Genomic DNA, 20,123 nt, shown 5'->3' on the forward strand with positions numbered 1-20,123 from the left:
CACAACAAACAAACAAATTTTCTTTTTATCTTATGCTTTAAAACAAGGTTAAATGAAATGTCCTTAATATTTACTTTAATACTAAAATCTGTTTTCCTCACCGGTAGCCTCATTTTAGCCGAATTTCTCATAAAATACAAGAAGTCTTGAGCTGAACAATAAGTTCGATAATTAACGTTAAATGACGATGATATTATTTATTTTATTAAGAAATATGAATGATCACTTGTTTTAATAATAAAAACAAACAATTCTAGAAGAAGAAAAAGTCACACCATCCGACCTTATTTCCGTTACTTAAGGCGAATTTATATTAGACCAGGCTTTGTGTAATGTAAGCGGTCGCCATTTCTAAAAGTTGTGTATTTCGCTGGAAGAAAATAATTGTGTTTGATTCAGAGGGATATCATTTAGATTTGTTAGTCATACATCTTTTCATAAGAAAGAAAACTTATTTGAGGATTGTTTCAGACAATAAATAAGTGTTGACAGATGTGTAAACATGGAATTGTTGAAAGGCTGCCTGATGAACGCTGAGTTGTTTACTTATTCATCGGGCTAATGGCTGTCATTGCTTTTTAAGTTTTCATATTGCATTAGGCAGTTATAACTCGTAGGATACTTAAATATGCCCAAATGTTCATCCATGTCTTCAACAATGGCATAATCGAATAGTTATGGTCCTTGATAATTTTGCTGACATACTTCTTGTGGGAATATAACCAGTGGGGAAATTTTGTATTGCTTGCAATACTTTGATAATTGCTTGTTAATCTTTATTCTCATATTTTGCAGTTGTGCAATAACCACCTATTGCTATCTTTTATTGGTATTTGATACGAATTGCGTGATCCTTGCATGAACTTGTTTATTGCTTTTAAGCATAAATTTCAACGTATCTGTTGGTTCGAATCCCCCACGTTTGGTCCTTTCTTGAGAAAAAACTATCTAGCCACTTACAGAACACCGCTAGTTCTACGCAGAGGCCTTTTTTGCCTGCAATAATGCATGGAGGGCAAATCGGGGTGCTTTTCCAGCAGTAAAGCTTAGAAATCGCAAAATGACTTCTGTGTTGGTGCTACACGAAACCCAGCCAACATATATATTTTGTCATGATAAGTGTCAATTTGACTTTTTTCTTTGTATTGTAATTGTCTGACAGGTGGGATGCCTGCTAAAATGGATATAGAAGATTGAAGTCCGTACATTACCCGACCGCAATAACGAAAGAGTTTATGTCATTTGTCTCGGACATGACGACGCAAGCCATTGCAAGATGACATTGCTGATATAAGAGTTGTGTGTTTTAAATATTATCTGCTGTAAGATATACATGTATATTACATTCGGAAAAAAACAACAACAGGTTTTTATTTCTAAATTAATTGATTTTATTTGATAACATTGCATGATCTCCTATTTATCTCACTGATTAGAATTCCCAATATTTACACAAGCGCACGTATATGTAGAATCACTAGAACAATAGAATTTTGTAACAATGATATATACAATTTTTAAATACTTAAATTTTGAATGGTAAACCAGCATAAACATTTTTCAAAACATCTATAATAATCACAGCTGCATTTCAATAAAACTGGATTATACAATAGTGACAGTTTGAATCAAGAATTTTTTTCTTAACATTATAGTTGCTATGATAGGTACTACGTGCATTTCTGGTACTACAATTCTCTTTACAAATTATTTGCCATTGCATTTTTCATATCACCCTAGAACAAAAATAAGAAAATACGCTATAGTTTGAATCAGGTAAAAGTTCAAATATATCCTTTATTGTTAATGGATTAAATGATTTCGAAACTAACCACCCCTTGAATAAATGGTTATATTATAAACAGCGCAGATTAGGCGGGTGTCAATGATAAAACAGGGATTTTAAACCGATGTGTTCGCTAGATCGCCAACCCATGTGCCTTTTCAGTGAAATTTAGCATTTTCAACTATGATTAAGACGTCAAAATGTAAGAAACAATCCCTTTAAATAGATTAATAGATAAATTGAAAATAAATAAATGTATTGAATCCTTAAACCTTATCTGTTTGTATGATATGATGCGATGATTTATAAATGCAATTGATATATAAATTACCTTTCACCATGAATATTATTTAAAACAATTGACGTAATGAAATCAACATAAATGCATAAAAATTATAACAATTTTCATATTTTATTTTATTTAAGTTTTCCGTTTATTGTTAAAGATTTGAACTTCTTAGCAAATTGATAAAAATAAACACGGTAAAGTGTAACAGAAAAAGTTTCATTCGTACCGTGAATGGTATGTATCTGAACTCTGTGAGCACATTTCAACTTAAAATATTTATGGCATACATGTGGTGTTTTATTTCTACATTATCAGTATGAAGTTCAACTAGTATAAATTGTCGCAATGCAATAATGATAAATGAATAATTCACACAAGAAAGACCACTTGGCGACATTTCTGTTTTATTTATAAACTTAAGATTTAATATCATGAAAAGCCATATGTATTATAGACGTACATATGTCAAATGAAATGAGTGATGCAAAGTTTAAAAAAAAATCCGAAAACAAATCATTTCTCCATCTCTGAAATGAAAAATATACGTGAGAGTTAGCAAATACAATATGGCGTACGTTGGTGATGAAATAACTTTTATCTACAATTCTTATACCGATAATCGCACATATATCACGTTATATCTCTATAATGAAAATGTCCATATTTCAACCTTGACAAAACCATTCATCATTTTACCGAAATTAAGTAATAAGTGCTGACCGAATAGCGAACAGTGCAAATAAATATCAAACGGCATGGGTGATGGTCTGCACTGGTCACTGTGGGCTAGATATATTATTTAAGGAACATAAACCGATAGGAAAAGATGATATTCTGAAAAGCGAGCTGAATACCTTTGAAACATTTTGTTCAATTTTTAAATTTTGAAACATAATTGAAGAATCCAAATAATAGTTAACTGTAGTGTGTCATTCCCACAAAAAAATCTAAAAATATCATCGAATATGATGTTCACAGAAAACAAATGTAGTGCTAGCTACAATAACGTTTAACATCACTTATCATACTTATGTAAAATTTTGAATAATTTTGTAAATTAAGATTTTCCAATAAGTAACTACTGGCATATTTCAGTAAACTGATCTCCGCAAATAACAGGTTTCCATTTAAAACAATGTAATATTAGGTAACAATACATTTAATCACTCACCATAATTTTTACCACTCAGGCATTCCGTATTTCATTCTCACATATTTACCGCAGCAAATGGCTTCAGTAGGTGTGTAAATATGTGTACCACAACAGTAAGTCTTATCTCCAAACTTCTTTGCCTTAAGAACACCGTCACAACATATGTTCAGGACAGGGTCATAGCTCTTGTCGTTACAACATTTCGTATGTAGTCCGCATTTACCTTGAACATTGCAATTGCAGCAAACTTGACGACTGCTATCATATGTTTTACCACAGCAGCAGCAATCATCATATGGAACTCTTACTTTTGGTACCATTGTTCCGTTACAACAAAGACCTTTCTCTGGATTATAACTTCTTGATCCACAGCAACGGGTCTGAAGTCCTAGCCAAGCATGTTGTATCACACCTTCGCAGCATATGTCTATATTAGGATCATAACTTATACCATTACAACATCTTGTTACTTTTGAAAGTTTCACAGGTTGTGGGACATCATGCGGTTCATGAGGACAACATACTTGTGTCGCAGGGTTGTATGTGCTCTTTCCGCAACACCATACATCACCAGTATTATTCTTCTTGATCCTTTCACCATCGCAACAAACATGAGTCTCGGTATTATAAGCCTCGCTTCCACAGCATCTTGTATTTCTTTTTCCTCCGGATGCTACTTGTTTTGTTCCATTACAACATATATGTGTATTAACGTTAAACGATTTCTTACCACAACATTGCGTATCTTTTGGATCAGCTGATTCGATCGGACCTGTCTCCATGTCGCAGCACGTTTCATTGGCTGTGTTGTATGTCATGATACCGCAACAACAGTTGTCATCATTATTAGTTTTTTTAATTATTAACTCGTTTCTACAACATATTTCAGTTTTTGGATTAAAAGGTATTCTGCCACAGCACATAGATTCTGGACCTGCTGGTCTGTCGCTTACCATATCAATGCAACACATTCCCGTTACAGGATTAAAGGTTCTATTTTTGCAACACATGTTATCACCAGGTTTTGTCATTTCAACCACTTCTCCATCACAGCACACGTAGCCAGTTTTGTTAAAGCCATTTGCACCACAACAACCTGAATTTGGACCAAATCGTGGTGCAGGTTTGTCGTCACAACATAGCTGTTTCTCAGTATTAATTGTTTGCCTTCCACAACAGCAGTTATCATCTATATCTGATTTTTCATTAAGGATATTTCTATCACAACAAAGAAATTTATCTCCGTCATAGCTAGTGGTTCCACAACATTTCGTATTTGTGCCATATATCGGCTGTGGGAAGTCATCGCAGCAAATATGAGTGTTTGTGTTTATTGCAAATTTTCCACAACAGCAATTCTCGTCCGTGCTATTTTTTATTCGAACCATTTTGTTATCGCAGCAAAGCTCAGTTTCAGGATTATAGCTCTTTGCATAGCAACATCGTGTTTCTTTTCCTGCTACCTTAAGCTGGGGTACTTCACTGCAACAGACTTGTGTTTTCGTATTAATAGTCGACTTTCCGCAGCAGCAATCATCTGTTTCGTTTACTTTCATTCTGACACTCTCGTCGCAACATAATTGAAGCTCAGTATTCATACTTTCATCACCGCAACAAGATCCAAACTTGATATTTCCGATAGGTTTACTTGGTACTCCATTACAACATACCTCCTCTTCAGCGTTCATTGTTGTTTCTTTGCAACAACAGTCATCGGTCTTTCTTCTTTTTTCAATAAGCCTTTCATCACAACATAAATGTTTTCTTGTGTCATAACTTTTCTGCCCACAGCACGAACAGAATCTACCTCCTATTCTTTCTTGTGGCACACCATCACAGCAAATATCATTTGCTATATTTATCGTCCTGTTTCTACCACAACACATATCATCATCGTCATTTTCTTTGTCTACAAGTCTAACTCCATCGCAGCATATCTTATCATTTGGCGAGTAACTTTCAATTCCACAACAAAGCGTAATATTTCCAACGATATCTGCAGGCATATCGTTACAACAAATCTGTGAGTTAGTATTAATAGTAGTCTTTCCACAACAGCAGTTGTCCTCGTCTGTTGTCTTTTCTCTCATTTCTCCTTCACAACACATAAATTTCACGGAATCATAGCTCACTTTTTTGCAGCATTTAGTAAATTCTCTATTTTTTAAATCCTGTGGTACACCATCACAGCAAAGTTCTGTTTTTGTATCAAAAGTGGTTTCACCACAACATCCATCATCTTCTGGTTTATTACGTTTTTTCTTAACTCCATCTTTGCAGCACATATGTGTTTGCGAGTTGAAACTTTCATTTCCACAACAAGTTGTGAATTCGGGATTTTCCATTGGTTGTGGTGTATCCATACAGCAAATTTCTGATTTCGAATTTATTGAAGTTTCTCCACAACAACAATCGTCCTCGGGATTCTTCTTTTTTATAAGGGTTTTAGAGCAACAAATAAATTCATTTGGATCAAAGCTCTCATGCTCGCAACATTCTGTTGCTGGACCATAAGATGACTGTACAAATTTACCGTCGCAACAGACATTGTTTTCTGTATTATAAGTATCTTTTCCACAGCAACAATTATCTTCCTCTGAGGTTTTATTTCTAACTTCATCATTGCAACAAATTTGTTTTTTAGGAAGATAGCTATAAATCCCACAACATTTCGCTTCCTTCGGATTTCCAAAGCCAGTTTGTACCATTTCACCTTGGCAACAAACATCAGTCTCTGCGTTGAATGATTTTTTATCACAACAACAATTGTCTTCTTCTTTTGTTTTATTGATGATCATCTTTCCATCACAGCACAATTGTGTCTTTACATTAAAGCTTTTTCTGTTACAACATCGTGTATTTACGAATCCCCCCATAAATGGCTGAGGGGTATCTATACAGCATATTTCTGAATTTGCGTCGAAACATGTTTTTCCACAGCAACAGTCATCCTCTGGTTTTGTTTTGTTTCTAATTTCTCCTTCACAGCAAAGTTGGCTTCGAGTATCATAGCTTTTTTCCAGACAACATGACATAAATGGACCTCCATCCTGTGGTATATTCATGCAGCACATGTCAATACCAGCGGTTATTGGTTTCTTTCCACAGCAGCTATTATCACTGTTTTTCTTTTTCTTCACTACCTCATTTTCACAGCATACATGTGAAGTAGAGTCGTAACTGACTAAACCACAACATCTTGTTGCGTCGCCTTTTTTGTCTTGAGGAGTTGTTCCTTGACAACAAACTTGGTTGACATTATTCATTGTTGTTTTTCCACAACACCAATTGTCCCCTTCTTTTTCTTTTTGTCTGATCTCATCATGAGCACAGCATAGGTGTGTCTCAGGATTATAACTTCCTTTTCCACAACACAATGTTTTTTCACCTGCAACGGCATCCGCTGGCACACCATCACAACAAATTTCTGATTTAGAATCCATTGAAGAAGACCCACAACACCAATCATCTGTAGATTTACGTTTTTCGTTTAATCTTTCTCCATCACAGCAAATAAAACTTTCAGGATCATAACTTGTATCTTTGCAACATCTTGTTTTTTCTCCTGCTACCTTTGGCTTAGGATTACCATTACAACAAATTTGTTTACTTGTAGTCATTGTTGTTTCTCCACAACAACAATTATCGCTTGTCTTATTCTTCGTCCTTATACTTTCATTACAACACATTTCATTTTCCGAATCATATGCAAGGCGACCACAACATTTTGAATGTTTTCCGTTCTTCAATTTGACAGGACTTCCGTCACAGCACATCTCGTTTTCCGAATCAAAAGTTTTATTTCCACAACAGCAGTCATCATTTTTATTCTTCTTTGTTATCATTTGCTGGTTCGCACAGCAAACAGTTACCCGTTTATCAAAGCTTTCGGATCCACAGCAATCTGTAAACTCCTCGTACAGTTTATTTGGAACACCCATGCAACAAAATTCTGTTTTAGAATTAATTGTTGTGTCACCACAGCAACAATCATCTTCCGTATTTCTTTTTTCCATCGGACCTTTCTCACAACACAGGAAATTATCTGTATTATAGCTCTCCTCTTCGCAGCATTTAGTTGGTCCGTCCCGTTTTGGTTGTTTTGTTGTACCTTGGCAACAGACATCTGTTTCTGTATTAAAAGTTGATTTTCCGCAACAACAGTTATCCTCCGTCTCATCTTTCTCAATGACTTCATCATCACAGCATATATGGCTTTTCGGGTCAAAACTCTTTTTATTACAACATTTGGACAATAACGGACCTACAGGAGCTTCTTGTACAACCATATTGCAACAAATATCGTCTTTAGTATTCATTGGACGCAATCCACAACACCAATTGTCATCTGAAGTGCGTTTTTCTATAACCTTGCCTTCACAACAAAGGAAATTCACGGGATCATAACTTTTATCCCCGCAACATCTTGTCATTGGACCAAATGAGTCCTGTGGGTTTTCTTCACAGCAAACTTGCAAAGAAGTATCAATTGTTGCTGATCCACAACAACAGTTATCATCCTCTGTTTTTTTCTTCACAATTGTTCCATTGCAACACATATGTCTTAATCGGTCGTAGCTTTCATCTCCACAACAGTCTGTCATAGGTCCAAAATTTCTCCTTGGGACACCCTCGCAACAAACCTGATTCCTTGTATTTATTGATTTATCTCCACAGCATCCATTATCATTACTATTGTCTTTCTTCACGACTTTTCCTTTGCAACACAAATGTGTCTCTGTATTATAACTTTTATCATTACAACACATAGTATAGTTTTCATGTAAGGGTTGAACCTCTCCTTTACAACAAATATGAGTTAAAGTGTTCATTGTTGTATTACCACAACAGCAATTATCTTTTGTATTTTTCCTTTTACGAAGTTCTTTTCCATCACAACAAATCTCATCGGCTGGGTTATAGCTATCTGTCATACAACATTTGGCTTCTCTGCCTGCTCCCTTTCTTGGTCTGACTTTATCTAAACAACATATCTCCGTTTCTACATTCATTGATGAGTCGTCTCCACAACAGCAATCATCTAACTTATTTTTCTTCTTAATAACCTTATCTTTACAGCAAATTTCGTTCACCGAATCATAGCTGATATCTTTGCAGCATTTTGTTAGTTTGCCATTTTTTAATTTTTGTGGATTTTTTTCACAACAAATTTGTGTAGCAGTATTGATCGTAGAATTTCCGCAGCAGCAGTCATCTTTCGTTTCTGCCTTTCGCACAACTTCACCATCGCAGCAAAGTGCAAAGCGGCTGTCGAAACCAGTCTTTTTACAACACATTCCATACTTTGCGTCTTCCACTCTTTGCGGAATACCATGACAACACACTTCTTTAAACGCATTTAAAGTAGTTTCACCACAGCAACAGTCGTCATTGTCATCTTTCTTGTCCCTGACAATACCATCACAACACATTTGAGTGTCGCCATCGTAGCTTTCGTGGCGACAGCAAAATGTATTTGGTCCTCGGCGAGGTTGTGGGGTATTGCTACAGCACACCTCATCTTCTGAGTTGATTGTAGTTTTACCACAACACCAGGTGTCTCCGGTTTTGTTGATCGGTACCAACACAACACCGCAACATATATAACTATCCGAATCAAAACTTATTTTTCCGCAGCAAGAGGTTTTCGAGCCTTGTTTCGGTTGGGGATTATCGTCACAACAAATTTCGTCCATCGTGTTAATAGTACTTTTTCCGCAACAACAATTGTCTTGTATATTTTTCTTTTCAGTTATACGCACACCATCGCAACATATATGCGATACAGCATTATATGGATGATCGTCACAGCATTGCATAAATGTTCCAATTTGGTTTTCATATACTCTATCATTGCAACAAATTGAAGTTGAAATATCATAGCTTTTAAGACCACAGCATTTTGTTCCCATCGCAAACGCAGGCCCTGGTCGTCCGTAACAACACACTTGTGTTTTAGTATCAAAGGTTTTTTCACCACAACAAGCGTCATCACTAGTATTAACTTTCCTTCTTACTTCTCTGCCACAACATATATAACCAGCCGGATTATAGCTTTCCTGTCCGCAGCATCTTGTATTCATTTTTCCAAGAAGTTTCTGCACTTTGCCTTCGCAACATAAAAACCTTGAAGAATCAAAGCTTATCATGCCACAGCATTGTGTGCCTGCAGCATACCTCGGTTGTTTGTTACCGTTACAGCAAATATGTGTATCTGGTGCGTATGATTTATTTCCGCAACAACAATTGTCGGAAATTGAAGAAAGTGGAACGAGAGAATGGTCATCGCAACATAATTCCTGGTTTCTATTATAACCAACTGTACCACAACATCGTGTCATGTTTATACTTTCCATCGGCCGTACAACACCATCACAACAAATTTGTGTTACAGGGTCTATGTTTTTATTACCACAGCATAAGGAAATGTCTCCAGCAGTCCTCTCTTGTATTTTCTTACCGCAACAAATTTTATTTGTCGGATCGAAAGGCGTTTCTTCGCAACAGCATGTGAGATTTCCGGCTACAGCTTCTTGGACATTTCCGTTGCAGCAAACGTGCGTCTGTTCATTAAACGTTGGTACAGGCATATTGTACTTACAGTCGTAGCATTTTGGATGATAGGGTTCCGGGTAAAGCATAGCTTTTAAAGAAATGAAGAATTTAATCATGACTGAATAAAAATGAACAATAACTTGTAGCTAAAACGATCAGAAGTACATAAAGTGTTATTAAATTCAATCCATAAAATCATATAATATTTGGTGACTCATTTAATTGACTCAGAAATAATTAAGTGATAATATAAAATATATATATATTTAAAAAATATATCTTGAAAACTATTTTGGATTTTTTTTTTTTTTTTTTTTAAGTTCTTTTTTTTTAAAAATGATATTCTCCACTATGAGCAAAATCAATAAATTATATAGAGCTACCAGTTCTGAGATTTTCTTTTCATTTATTTTTATTTAAAACACGAATGCATTGCATGTTTATTTCCAAATCAATCTTATCAATTAAAAAAGGCACCACAAGTGTATTATTATTATCAATTGGTGAAGGCGTTACCATGGCAGCAGAATTGTGTCATTCTGTTGTAACTAACATTTCCACAGCATGTTGCAAATTCTCCGCCTATCTTTGGTTGTACCTATTAATAAAAGTATGTGTTAGGGTCAAGCAAGTAATCTCACCAGTAACTTTTCGGACAATGTTCTCGAAGATTTATAATTAAAACTAATCATGCAAACTATTGTACAAAAATAAGATTAATCAAAATCTTAGTCATCATACGTTAGCGTCTTGTCAACGTTAAATCAGTATATTAACAAAGGAAGTAAGTTTTTTAATTACATATTTATGTTAACCAAGGCCGTTTTTGCGACTTCGTAAAGACGGTATTGCACGGCCGTGCATATATTTTGACGTGTCATCATTTGCAACGTACAAACATATCAATACTGAATTTCTTGACCTCTTTGAATAAAACAATACTATGCTCGCCACAGGCTCGCATAATATGATTTTATTTAACTCGTTCAATAAATCTAGTATTGAACCCGCACTCATTTAATATCCTCTATACATTGTACTAGTAATCGATAAACAAAATGATTGAGACTTGAATGGTAAAGATTATCATTTCATACATGTTTGTGTAACTTTTTTTCTCTCCAAAATTACTGATATCTTATCCTCGTATATAAAAGAAAAGTACGGACAAATTTATTTGCTTTTTTATATACATGTGAACGCGTCTTAACAATTCATTTTCCAAATGATTAAGAAATTAAGCACGATGAAAATATAAGTGGGGTAATTAGCGGATAAGGCAGTATTCGATATTAATGACAAGTACATGAATTAACTGTTTGAAGATAAAAGATAACAACTGTGAGATGAAAAACTCTCTACAAAACTATTTTTTAATGCTAAAATCATGTACTCACACTTCCAACGCAGCAAAGTGACCTCTCTGGGTCGTACGAATCATAACAGCAACATTTGGTATTGTCTCCACCAACACGTGGCTGTGGGTTGCCATTTTTACAACAAATTTCTGTTTTTCGATTCATGGTTGAGGATCCGCAGCACACTGTGTCACTACCATACACTCGAGGGTTTACAGTCCATAGACAGCAAATCTCAGTTTTGGGGTCATATGTGTGGAATCCGCACATCTCCACTAAAAGCAGTTTTCATTCACTATTTATACTAATAACAAATTTAAGCATGATTATCATGTACTGCTGATCTGATTTATATTGGTAGGGTTTATAGTAAGACCAAATTTTAAACACTTTAAATTTAAGTTCAAGTATATCGGAGCAAGTCTATACCTGATATTTTGTATACATACATACATACATACATACATACATACATACATACATACACAAACATAAAAATCTTGAAACAAAGTGATCCCTCGGAAGCATTAACCCTTTACCTCATGTATACGGAAACAACGCACTGTCGACTCCCCTTCCCCCTTTTTAGGCCTCAAATAGTGAAAAATGTCCTGTTTGGGCCCCAAAGACATGTTTTCGTTTGACAAATGTTGTGAGAAAAAGTGATCACTTTTTCGGCGCCACCCCCTATCAGAAAGATACATCAGGGGTGTCAGAGGGGGATATGCCCCTTTCTGCATGGGGGTTTGAGGGGGTAAATGTCATTCTCATCGCCAAGAAGATTTTTGGACATATGAGAGGCTAAAATAGGCCTCGGGTCGATCAGAAGGCAACGTGTAACAAACGCTGAAAAGCCTGTGCCTCTATCTCAATCTAATGAGAAGTTGCTGCACCTTGAAATCAGTTTTGATGTTGAACAAATCAACGCAAAATAGTTATTTTTTGACAATTTTTGAGATGTCCCCTCGTTGCCATGGTACAAAAAATAAAAGATTGGGCATGGCGTTTCAAAGGATATGGTGCAGTCAACATTTGTGCCAAGTTTGATGAATATTGAAGTATCTTTTATAGTTTCATCGCAATCTGAACTTGTAACAGGAGGCTTTTCAATGAAAACAGCTATTTTTCACAAAATGCTCATGCAGTAATGAGTTAATCACAACAAGATAACATGACAATTGCAGACTCGGTTTTATTGAGTTTGTATTTGCAACCCCTAGCACCGGCATGCATAAGCGGTACTCAATTCTCAACACATAATAAATTATCCCAAAGGACATAATAAATGATCACGAAGGACTAGAAAAATATAACAACACTGAGGTGAAGTACGGGGAAACGTTTGACAGCTGCTAAACACATGAATAAAAAATGAGAAATATCAAATATTGGTCCGCACCATTAAATAATATATGAAATCTATCTTTATAATGATATCATACTAAACACAATTCAAATATAAGGTATATTTAACTTTAAAGTCACTTACGTTTTATTGGAGGTATCGGTCGATCTAAAATACAAAATACAAATAACATAAACATAACGAAATCAAAAATATATGTAAAACATATGTGATGTGTTATAAAGTCTGATAATATAACTTCTGCATAAATTTCACTTTCGGGTAAAATAATTATCTAAAATTAATGATTTTATAGGCCATAAAAAGCATGTTGATATCTTAGTGATACCCTCTACAGGACTAGTATGTGTAACAAACTTGCACGTTATCACATGTGCATCTTTCTACTTTCTCCTTCAGGAAAATAAATACTATTTTGCATCGACAAAAAATTCCTGTCGGTTAAGCAGAGCAGAAGAATAGTACACTGTCTTGTTTGTTTATCTCCCAAATGAGGTTGTCATTCTTCTCAATACAACTAAATTGTCAGATTTTCATTCAGATATTATGGTTGTTGTTTTGATGTTGTTGTTGTTGTTTTTTGTCATTGTATACGCTTAACGTAATAAGATATATTTGATCTGCGTTACGACAAAACCAACATTGTTGGTTTGCGACCAGCATGGAACCAGACCAGCCTGCGCTTCCGCGCAGTCTGATAAGAATGCATGCTGTTTGCTATCAGTTTCTCTAGTTGTAATAGAGTTTGTAATCGAACAGCCTGGATCCTGATCAGACTGCGCGAATGTGCAGGCTGGTCTGGATCCATGCTGGTCGCAAACCTATTATGTTGGTTTTGTCGTGACACGGCTCAAATGTGTAGATATAGTTAATATCTGCCTGATCTATCTACGCCTTCTAAATTCATCTTCACCATCATCATCATCATCATCATCATCATCATTTTCATTAACAACAACATCATCATCATCATTTTCATTAACAACAACAACAACATCATCATCATTAACAACAACAACAACATCATCATTATCAACAACAACAACAACAACAACAACAAAACTCAACAACATCATTATCAACATGAATGCCATCATTATTATTAGCATACATGTACTTATTATTATCATCATACAAATGGTACTGTACCGTCGCAAATAGTGGTAAATAGGTCCTTGGTAATTACTTTCAGGGAGGCTTCAAAGTCGGATACCATAAATAGATTATCTTCTATAGGTGTAGAAACAACTTGGTTTAATTCTTCTTCAGGTCCGTTGTTTGGGATAAAGTTATCATCAATTCCAATTCCTATAATACGAACTCCGTCAGCTCTGTAATAGTTTGGATATACTCTTAACTATTGTGCAAAGAAAATTACATCTGTTCTTATATCTGCATTAATCTTTCTCGTTTTGAATTTTTTGAATGTTCATTATAAATTAGAGATTATTCATATAAAGATAAACCGACTTATACCAGACTTTGGCAAAAACAAGTCATTACCGCCAAAAAATTTTGAGCTAGTTAAAACTTTATCTATAACAATTTAAATAAGTTTTTATATAATTATATACGAGACGATATTTTACTTGTCAGTGTTACATAGTTTTCAATAGCAAAGGAAACATTCTTTCAAATGAAAACAATTAAAGGTTTATTTATCTATTTGCATACTCACTTAATAAGATTTTTATTTAATTTCAACTTCATACACCATTAAAAATATACAAAAAAACAACAAAAAACAACAGCGAAAAGTTAGTAAAATAAAATTTACTTTAGATCAGCGGCTGCAGCAACTGTTTTACTCTCGTCATCTGACATTCCGTCTGTCAACAATATAACGACATTCTGTACACCGGCTCTGTCACCTTTACCGGCCTTAGTAAAAGGAAGAAATAAATGAGCCGCGTCATGACAAAACCAACATAATGGGTAAGTGACCAGTATGGATCCTGACCAGCCTGCGCATCCGCGCAGTGTGATCAGGATCCATGCTGTTCGCTTTCAGTTTCTCTACTTGTAATAGGGTTTGAAAGCGAACAGCATGGATCCTGAATAGACTACTATGTTGGTTTTGTCGTGACACGGCTCAAATAATGTTTACTTAGATGTTCACCTCCCGAAGAGTACACACATTTTCGAAATCAAACAGCAGAAATCACACATACAGAGGTTTACAAATTTGGTAAGTGTATCTTAAGTAAGTTAAATACATTTCGTTCATATTCGAAAAATAAACATTATCGTTAAGTAAACAGTCGCATACAAAATAAAAGGTATGGAAATTTACAAGAAATATACAATGTTTTTAGATAGCATGTATGTTTAATTTATGACTGAACGGAACAGACGATGTTTTATAATGGCCTTGACACTGTATTTTGTCCTGAAACATTGATTATGCAACAACTATTTTACATCTTATTGTTATTTTAACTGACATTCGTTGAGAATACAAGCTCATTTCAGCGCTCTTTTTATTTAAAATTTTACCGTTCACATATATAACAATGCTTCTTTTCATTTCAGGATCATGTTTCTTCGTTAAATAAATACAAAATTACATAGACTTAAATATACACTTTAAATATTGTATAGAAAAAAGTTAAAGATGCAAACATAATAGAAACTGCTGACTCACTACAAACATGTCCGAGCGAACAAGTGCCAAAGCTTGTCCGGTTTTAGTCGTCCCTTGCTGGTATGGTACATTCAATATAGCGTCAATAATGTCGGCTGTCTCCGTGTATTTATTCAGATGGAACCAGATAGTTGTGTTGTGACTGTACGTCAACAGACCGATGTGTACTGCCTTATCAGCTTCAACACCTAGATAAAATCAATGTTCACGTACAAGTACAAATCAAGTGGCTATCTGTCATTTTATGTTTCACTCAAAATATTACCTATTGTTAGTGTGGCTTTAAAAAAAAAACAACAAAAAAAAAACAATGTTCATCAGTCTGATTATGTTAATGTATAAGTCGAATAAGATTTTTTTCCTCGTCTTCTTCTATTTTGTGGCACTGTACGTTTTTAAGGAAATGAATAGGGATGTGGAAAATATCGTGAAGATTGCATGATTTCTGTTATGCGAATTGAAGTAAATATGAAGCATCTCAATAGCAGTAGCGGAACAATCTCGTATGTTATTAAATGTATAATCACATTAGATAAGTTTGAAGACAGTGATATTATCAATTTAATTTAACAATTTCAGAAGCTTAGAAATTTGTCAACATGTCTTGAAAAGACTAATTAATAGACTTGTACAAAATAATGACACTTCAATGCCTGAACAACAGGGTAGCCAGTCTATAGAATGTCGACATGTCAACATACATGCGCAGTGGTTCTATACAAATAGAGCCTTTAGAACTATTAGCAAATGCTGACACAAATGATTTAAGCTTTCCGGCAGGTTGCCTTAGTAACGGAAACAGAGTAAATGACACCTTTCGGAAAATATGTTTATTAACTATGGTCAAGTGAATTGCAAATGTAAATTCATGAAGAAGACAATGGTATCAGGTGCCCCTTGAAAAGCACTTGCCGTAACCAAAAGTAAGTAATAAATGAAGTATGAATTGTTATCTCAGATAAATCAGATAGGTATGACAAAAACGTTTAAACCGAATGCCGTGTTAAATAAATGTTGAAGAATAACACAATTAAAATGAATGATATGTAACACTTACCTTCTACAACTCCTGCCATAAAGTTTCGCAGGTTTACCCAGTTGTTTGCCCTGATGCTAGAGCTGGAGTCAGCAACAAATATGATATCACTTTTAGCCAATCCGCATGCTGGAACATTCAGAATATAATAGCAATTTAATATTCAATGTATTCAAAAAAGATAGGGATTAAGCGCCTCCCCTTGTAATGGCCCTTTTCTCTTAATAATGAGTTGTAAGATAAAGGGTCTTAGCTTTATACAGCAATCAACATGATAAAGATGCACTGCAATAAAGCCGAAACTGCAATGTTCAATATTTGAGATTATTCTGCACGGTTAATGTAACAGATTGCGATTCACCATCTGCGCATACTATCCACTGACCGCAAAGATAGGTTCAAGCGGTAAAAGACGCAAAAATATATTTATACATTTACAGGTTTCAGTATGAGTTATTTTATCTAAACAGTGTGATGGCTGAAGAAAGATGAAAAAACTTTAATGTATTTACAGGGCTTAAAAACATTTTGATTCTTGCAAAATCTTATGTTTTGAAGTAATGAAATTAATACACTTACAGCAACAGTCAGTCCCGACGAAAATTCCAGATCTCTCCTCGATGTTACCACCGCAGCAAATTTTATCCTTTGGGTCGAATGTTCCTTTATCACCACAGCAACATGTTTGGTCCCCTGTCCTTGGAAACGGTTTCCCATTACAACAAACCTGTGTGATGGGATCCTGCCCGCAGTCTAAGTAAAATGCATGTTAAAATTCATATAATCATTTCAACAAACAAAGAATCAACGCAACATAGATCACCGCTATACATTTCATAAATGACATTTAAACATTTTCCTTTACTATTCGCCTTTGAATATTTAACAGTGAATGCGTGGCAATTCCATGGTAACTGATAATTAGTTTAAACGTGTGCTTATTTGAAGAAATGTAAATATTTGAGCCGTGTCACAACAAAACCAACATAATGGGTTTGCGACCAGCATGGATCCAGACCAGCCTGCGCCTCCGCGCAGTCTGATCAGGATCCATGCTGTTCGCTTACCGACCCTACAACAAGTAAAGAAACTGATAGCGAACAGCATGGATCCTGATCAGACTGCGCGGATGCGCAGGCTGGTCTGGATCCATGCTGGTCGCAAACCCATTATGTTGGTTTTGTCGTGACGCGGCTCATTTAGATCTGGTTTGTATTTGTAAATGAATCAATATTTAACGCCCTCCCCTTCCCCAGCCCTTCCATCAAACCCGTCATAACCTTCCAACATTCCCAACCCGTTACAACTTCCCATCAAATAATTCTTTTTTTATCCCAAAACATTTTTCTGGGCAAATGTTCTTGCAATGGAGAATTGGGGGAAATCTAGGTGGGATTGAAAATTCATTATAACACAACATAGCATGTTTTTTACAATTCAATTTTTATCATTTCTGATACAATATGTATGTACAAAAGCTTGTTTGAATTTTAAATAACAAGTACAGCTTATATCCATATATCGCTACGTCATTATTCTGGGATGTTTTTTCTTCAAGTGCACATTGCTCAAGTAAACCGGATGTATTACACTATTTATGGGCATTTCGTCGGGAGCGGTAAACTGTATATTGGCTTTAAGTGATATTTAGCCAGCTGGGAAAAACTGATTTCTGGCTATGGTAAATTATTTTACTTAATAAGTAGACGGTTAAACTAATTTCTGCTTAACTGCGGTAAATTATTGATATACAATGATTGACGATCGTGGTTAGTAAAAAAAATGCTTTGAACCAAAAAAAGTTAAACTAGTGAGTAAATAGTTAAAAATATATACTCAATATCATTACAGTAGATAGATCATATAGGCATAATTATATATCTATATTACGTTACTGTATATAGTTCATAAACATATATTTATATTTTATTAAATAAATAGTCCATAAATAATTTAATGAGCTATTTATTTACATTTATTTATATTTATTCATTTATTCATTCATTTTATATTCATTTCTATTTTTCTTCTTTTTTTAATTATTTATAATTTGAATAATATAAGGTGAAATAGGAGACAATTGCACCATTATCGTAACATTGTGCTTTAATTCTTTTTATATTTATGAAATTCCAAATTAATTATTATATTTATAGAAAAACTGATAGGTGAATTATAATTTTCTTAAAGAATATACAGTAAAAAAATCAAACAAAAATAAAACAAGTAGTTACCTCATATCGTTAACAATAAAAATTTGTACTCACCTTCGCCGTTGACTGCCGCTGCAAAAATAGAAATAATAATCAACATAAAATTATACGTAAAACCAACATTTACCATAAAATATAAAATATGATCAATGATTATGATATTAATAAACTCATGACTTATCACGATAAAAATGTGAACATTAGGTCCATGATTAATCGGAATACATTTGAAACTTAATTGATAGAGTACACGATTTATTATAATGAATTTGAAATTAAAAATAAATCCTTATTTTTTCATGAGTAAAAATAGTTGAAAAAAAATTATTCCAATGAAATTAAAAATAATTCCATTGATTTATTACAGTGAATTATAACAAATACATATCTATTATTAAGAAAATAACGATAATATCAAGAACATTGTTCATATAAAATTATCGTTTTATTTTGATACAAACTTTTGAAAACAAAATTATTATTCCAAAGTATTGAAAGTGACTTTAATATTGCCACTAAAATATTATAATGGTTTTGCGTTACAAAGAGAGGCCTTTCCAATTCTGACTTAAACGTTATTATACTCTAAAATCCCAATTCACATTTTAATTCCAACTGGTATAATTGTTTTGCCACGTGTCGCAATCATAAGCCATCATATTGTATGCATGAAATAAAAACATTTTATATGAATAAAACATTTCTATATGAAATAATAAAAAAAACATTTGTAGACACAAAAACATGTCATATTCAAAATTTTCTGTATGGAATAAAACATTCATAAATAAATATAAAAAAATACAATATAGAAAAGAAAAAGATTTTGGTGTGATGTTCTGATTCCTATATATTAAGCGGTGTAGCTTCAGTTTTTTATGAATGTACATTTGGAAATGTTCAATTCATTGCAACAGATCATGTTCGAAACGTACAATTAAAATATGTAAGTAATAATTTTCTTTTCTTTATTGTCATAAAAGCTGGTTTTATTAGATAATCCCTTCAAAAAAGTATTATTTATGAATATAAGTTGTATTTTGTTTAAATAAGTTCGCTAGTAATTAATGTTTTTAGGGTCTTTATAAAATAATAAACCTTCTGTGATTTTTTACAAAGAAATTCGGAAATGGTACTTACCGAAACCTGCCATGAGCACGAGCGCCGGAAGGACGCCAAACCACATTGATGACGTCATGACGATTTCCAGTCTCTGACCGATGTACTGACAGAGTGTTTTTGTCGCGTTTTATATACAGTCGTGTGACATATGAATTGAACGAAATAGCGAGGGTAGTTCAACAAGTAAGACACAGTGCATCTACTTTTCTTTATTTTTAAGTGAAACAAAGCAATCAACGTTTTCCTAGCTTTTTATTAGATCAACTGCAGTACATTCTAATTTTTTTTTAATTATCATTTAGATTACTTTTTTAAATTTACTTAAGTTGCCTTGTCATTTAGAAAGTGACATGAATTATGGTATTATGGTGCTTTTTAGAAAAGGTACGGAAATTTTCCAGAAAAAAACAATTCCATTATTAAATCAATATTTAAACGATCATTAAAAATGACAAATTCTCCTTCAAAAATATCAAAGAGAGAAATATTACAAAAGGTCATGCAATAAGACTTCCGCTCTGTCTTGGTGGTTCATAACATTGTATTTATTTTTTTTATATTCTCACTAACTTATGAAACGAAAACCGGTTCGTAATTGTAC

At 34.0% G+C, this 20,123-nt stretch overlaps 1 protein-coding gene across 1 annotated transcript; it reads right to left on the bottom strand.

Annotated features, from left to right (window-relative positions):
• Nucleotides 1-1,373: 1,373 nt before the first annotated feature.
• On the bottom strand, nt 1,374-19,610 carry LOC132753388 (uncharacterized). The gene is made up of 12 exons (XM_060743850.1): nt 19,541-19,610; nt 18,455-18,472; nt 16,767-16,940; nt 16,209-16,316; nt 15,152-15,339; nt 14,285-14,388; nt 13,657-13,838; nt 12,631-12,654; nt 11,181-11,416; nt 10,300-10,381; nt 3,247-9,871; nt 1,374-2,602 (listed from the first exon to the last, which is right to left on the bottom strand). Exons 1-11 carry the CDS (start codon nt 19,596-19,598, stop codon nt 3,255-3,257), a joined length of 7,791 nt encoding a protein of 2,596 aa, XP_060599833.1. The 5' UTR covers nt 19,599-19,610; the 3' UTR covers nt 1,374-2,602; nt 3,247-3,254.
• Between the last annotated feature and the right edge of the window lie 513 nt (nt 19,611-20,123).

Source organism: Ruditapes philippinarum, unplaced genomic scaffold (assembly GCF_026571515.1).
Source record: "Ruditapes philippinarum isolate M1 unplaced genomic scaffold, ASM2657151v2 ctg4_1_1_1_1, whole genome shotgun sequence".
Classification (NCBI taxonomy): domain Eukaryota; kingdom Metazoa; phylum Mollusca; class Bivalvia; order Venerida; family Veneridae; genus Ruditapes; species Ruditapes philippinarum.

What these genes read in the sequence shown, in the direction of transcription:
- LOC132753388 (XM_060743850.1), bottom strand. Translation starts at nt 19,598, where the DNA reads ATGACGTCATCAATGTGGTTTGGCGTCCTTCCGGCGCTCGTGCTCATG. An exon ending in CGTCGGGACTGACTGTTGCT is followed by an intron (nt 16,317 to 16,766) that starts GTAAGTGTATTA and finishes TGAATGTTCCAG; the next exon opens with CATGCGGATTGGCTAAAAGT. An exon ending in TTCGCTCGGACATGTTTGTA is followed by an intron (nt 14,389 to 15,151) that starts GTGAGTCAGCAG and finishes CCTTTTACTAAG; the next exon opens with GCCGGTAAAGGTGACAGAGC.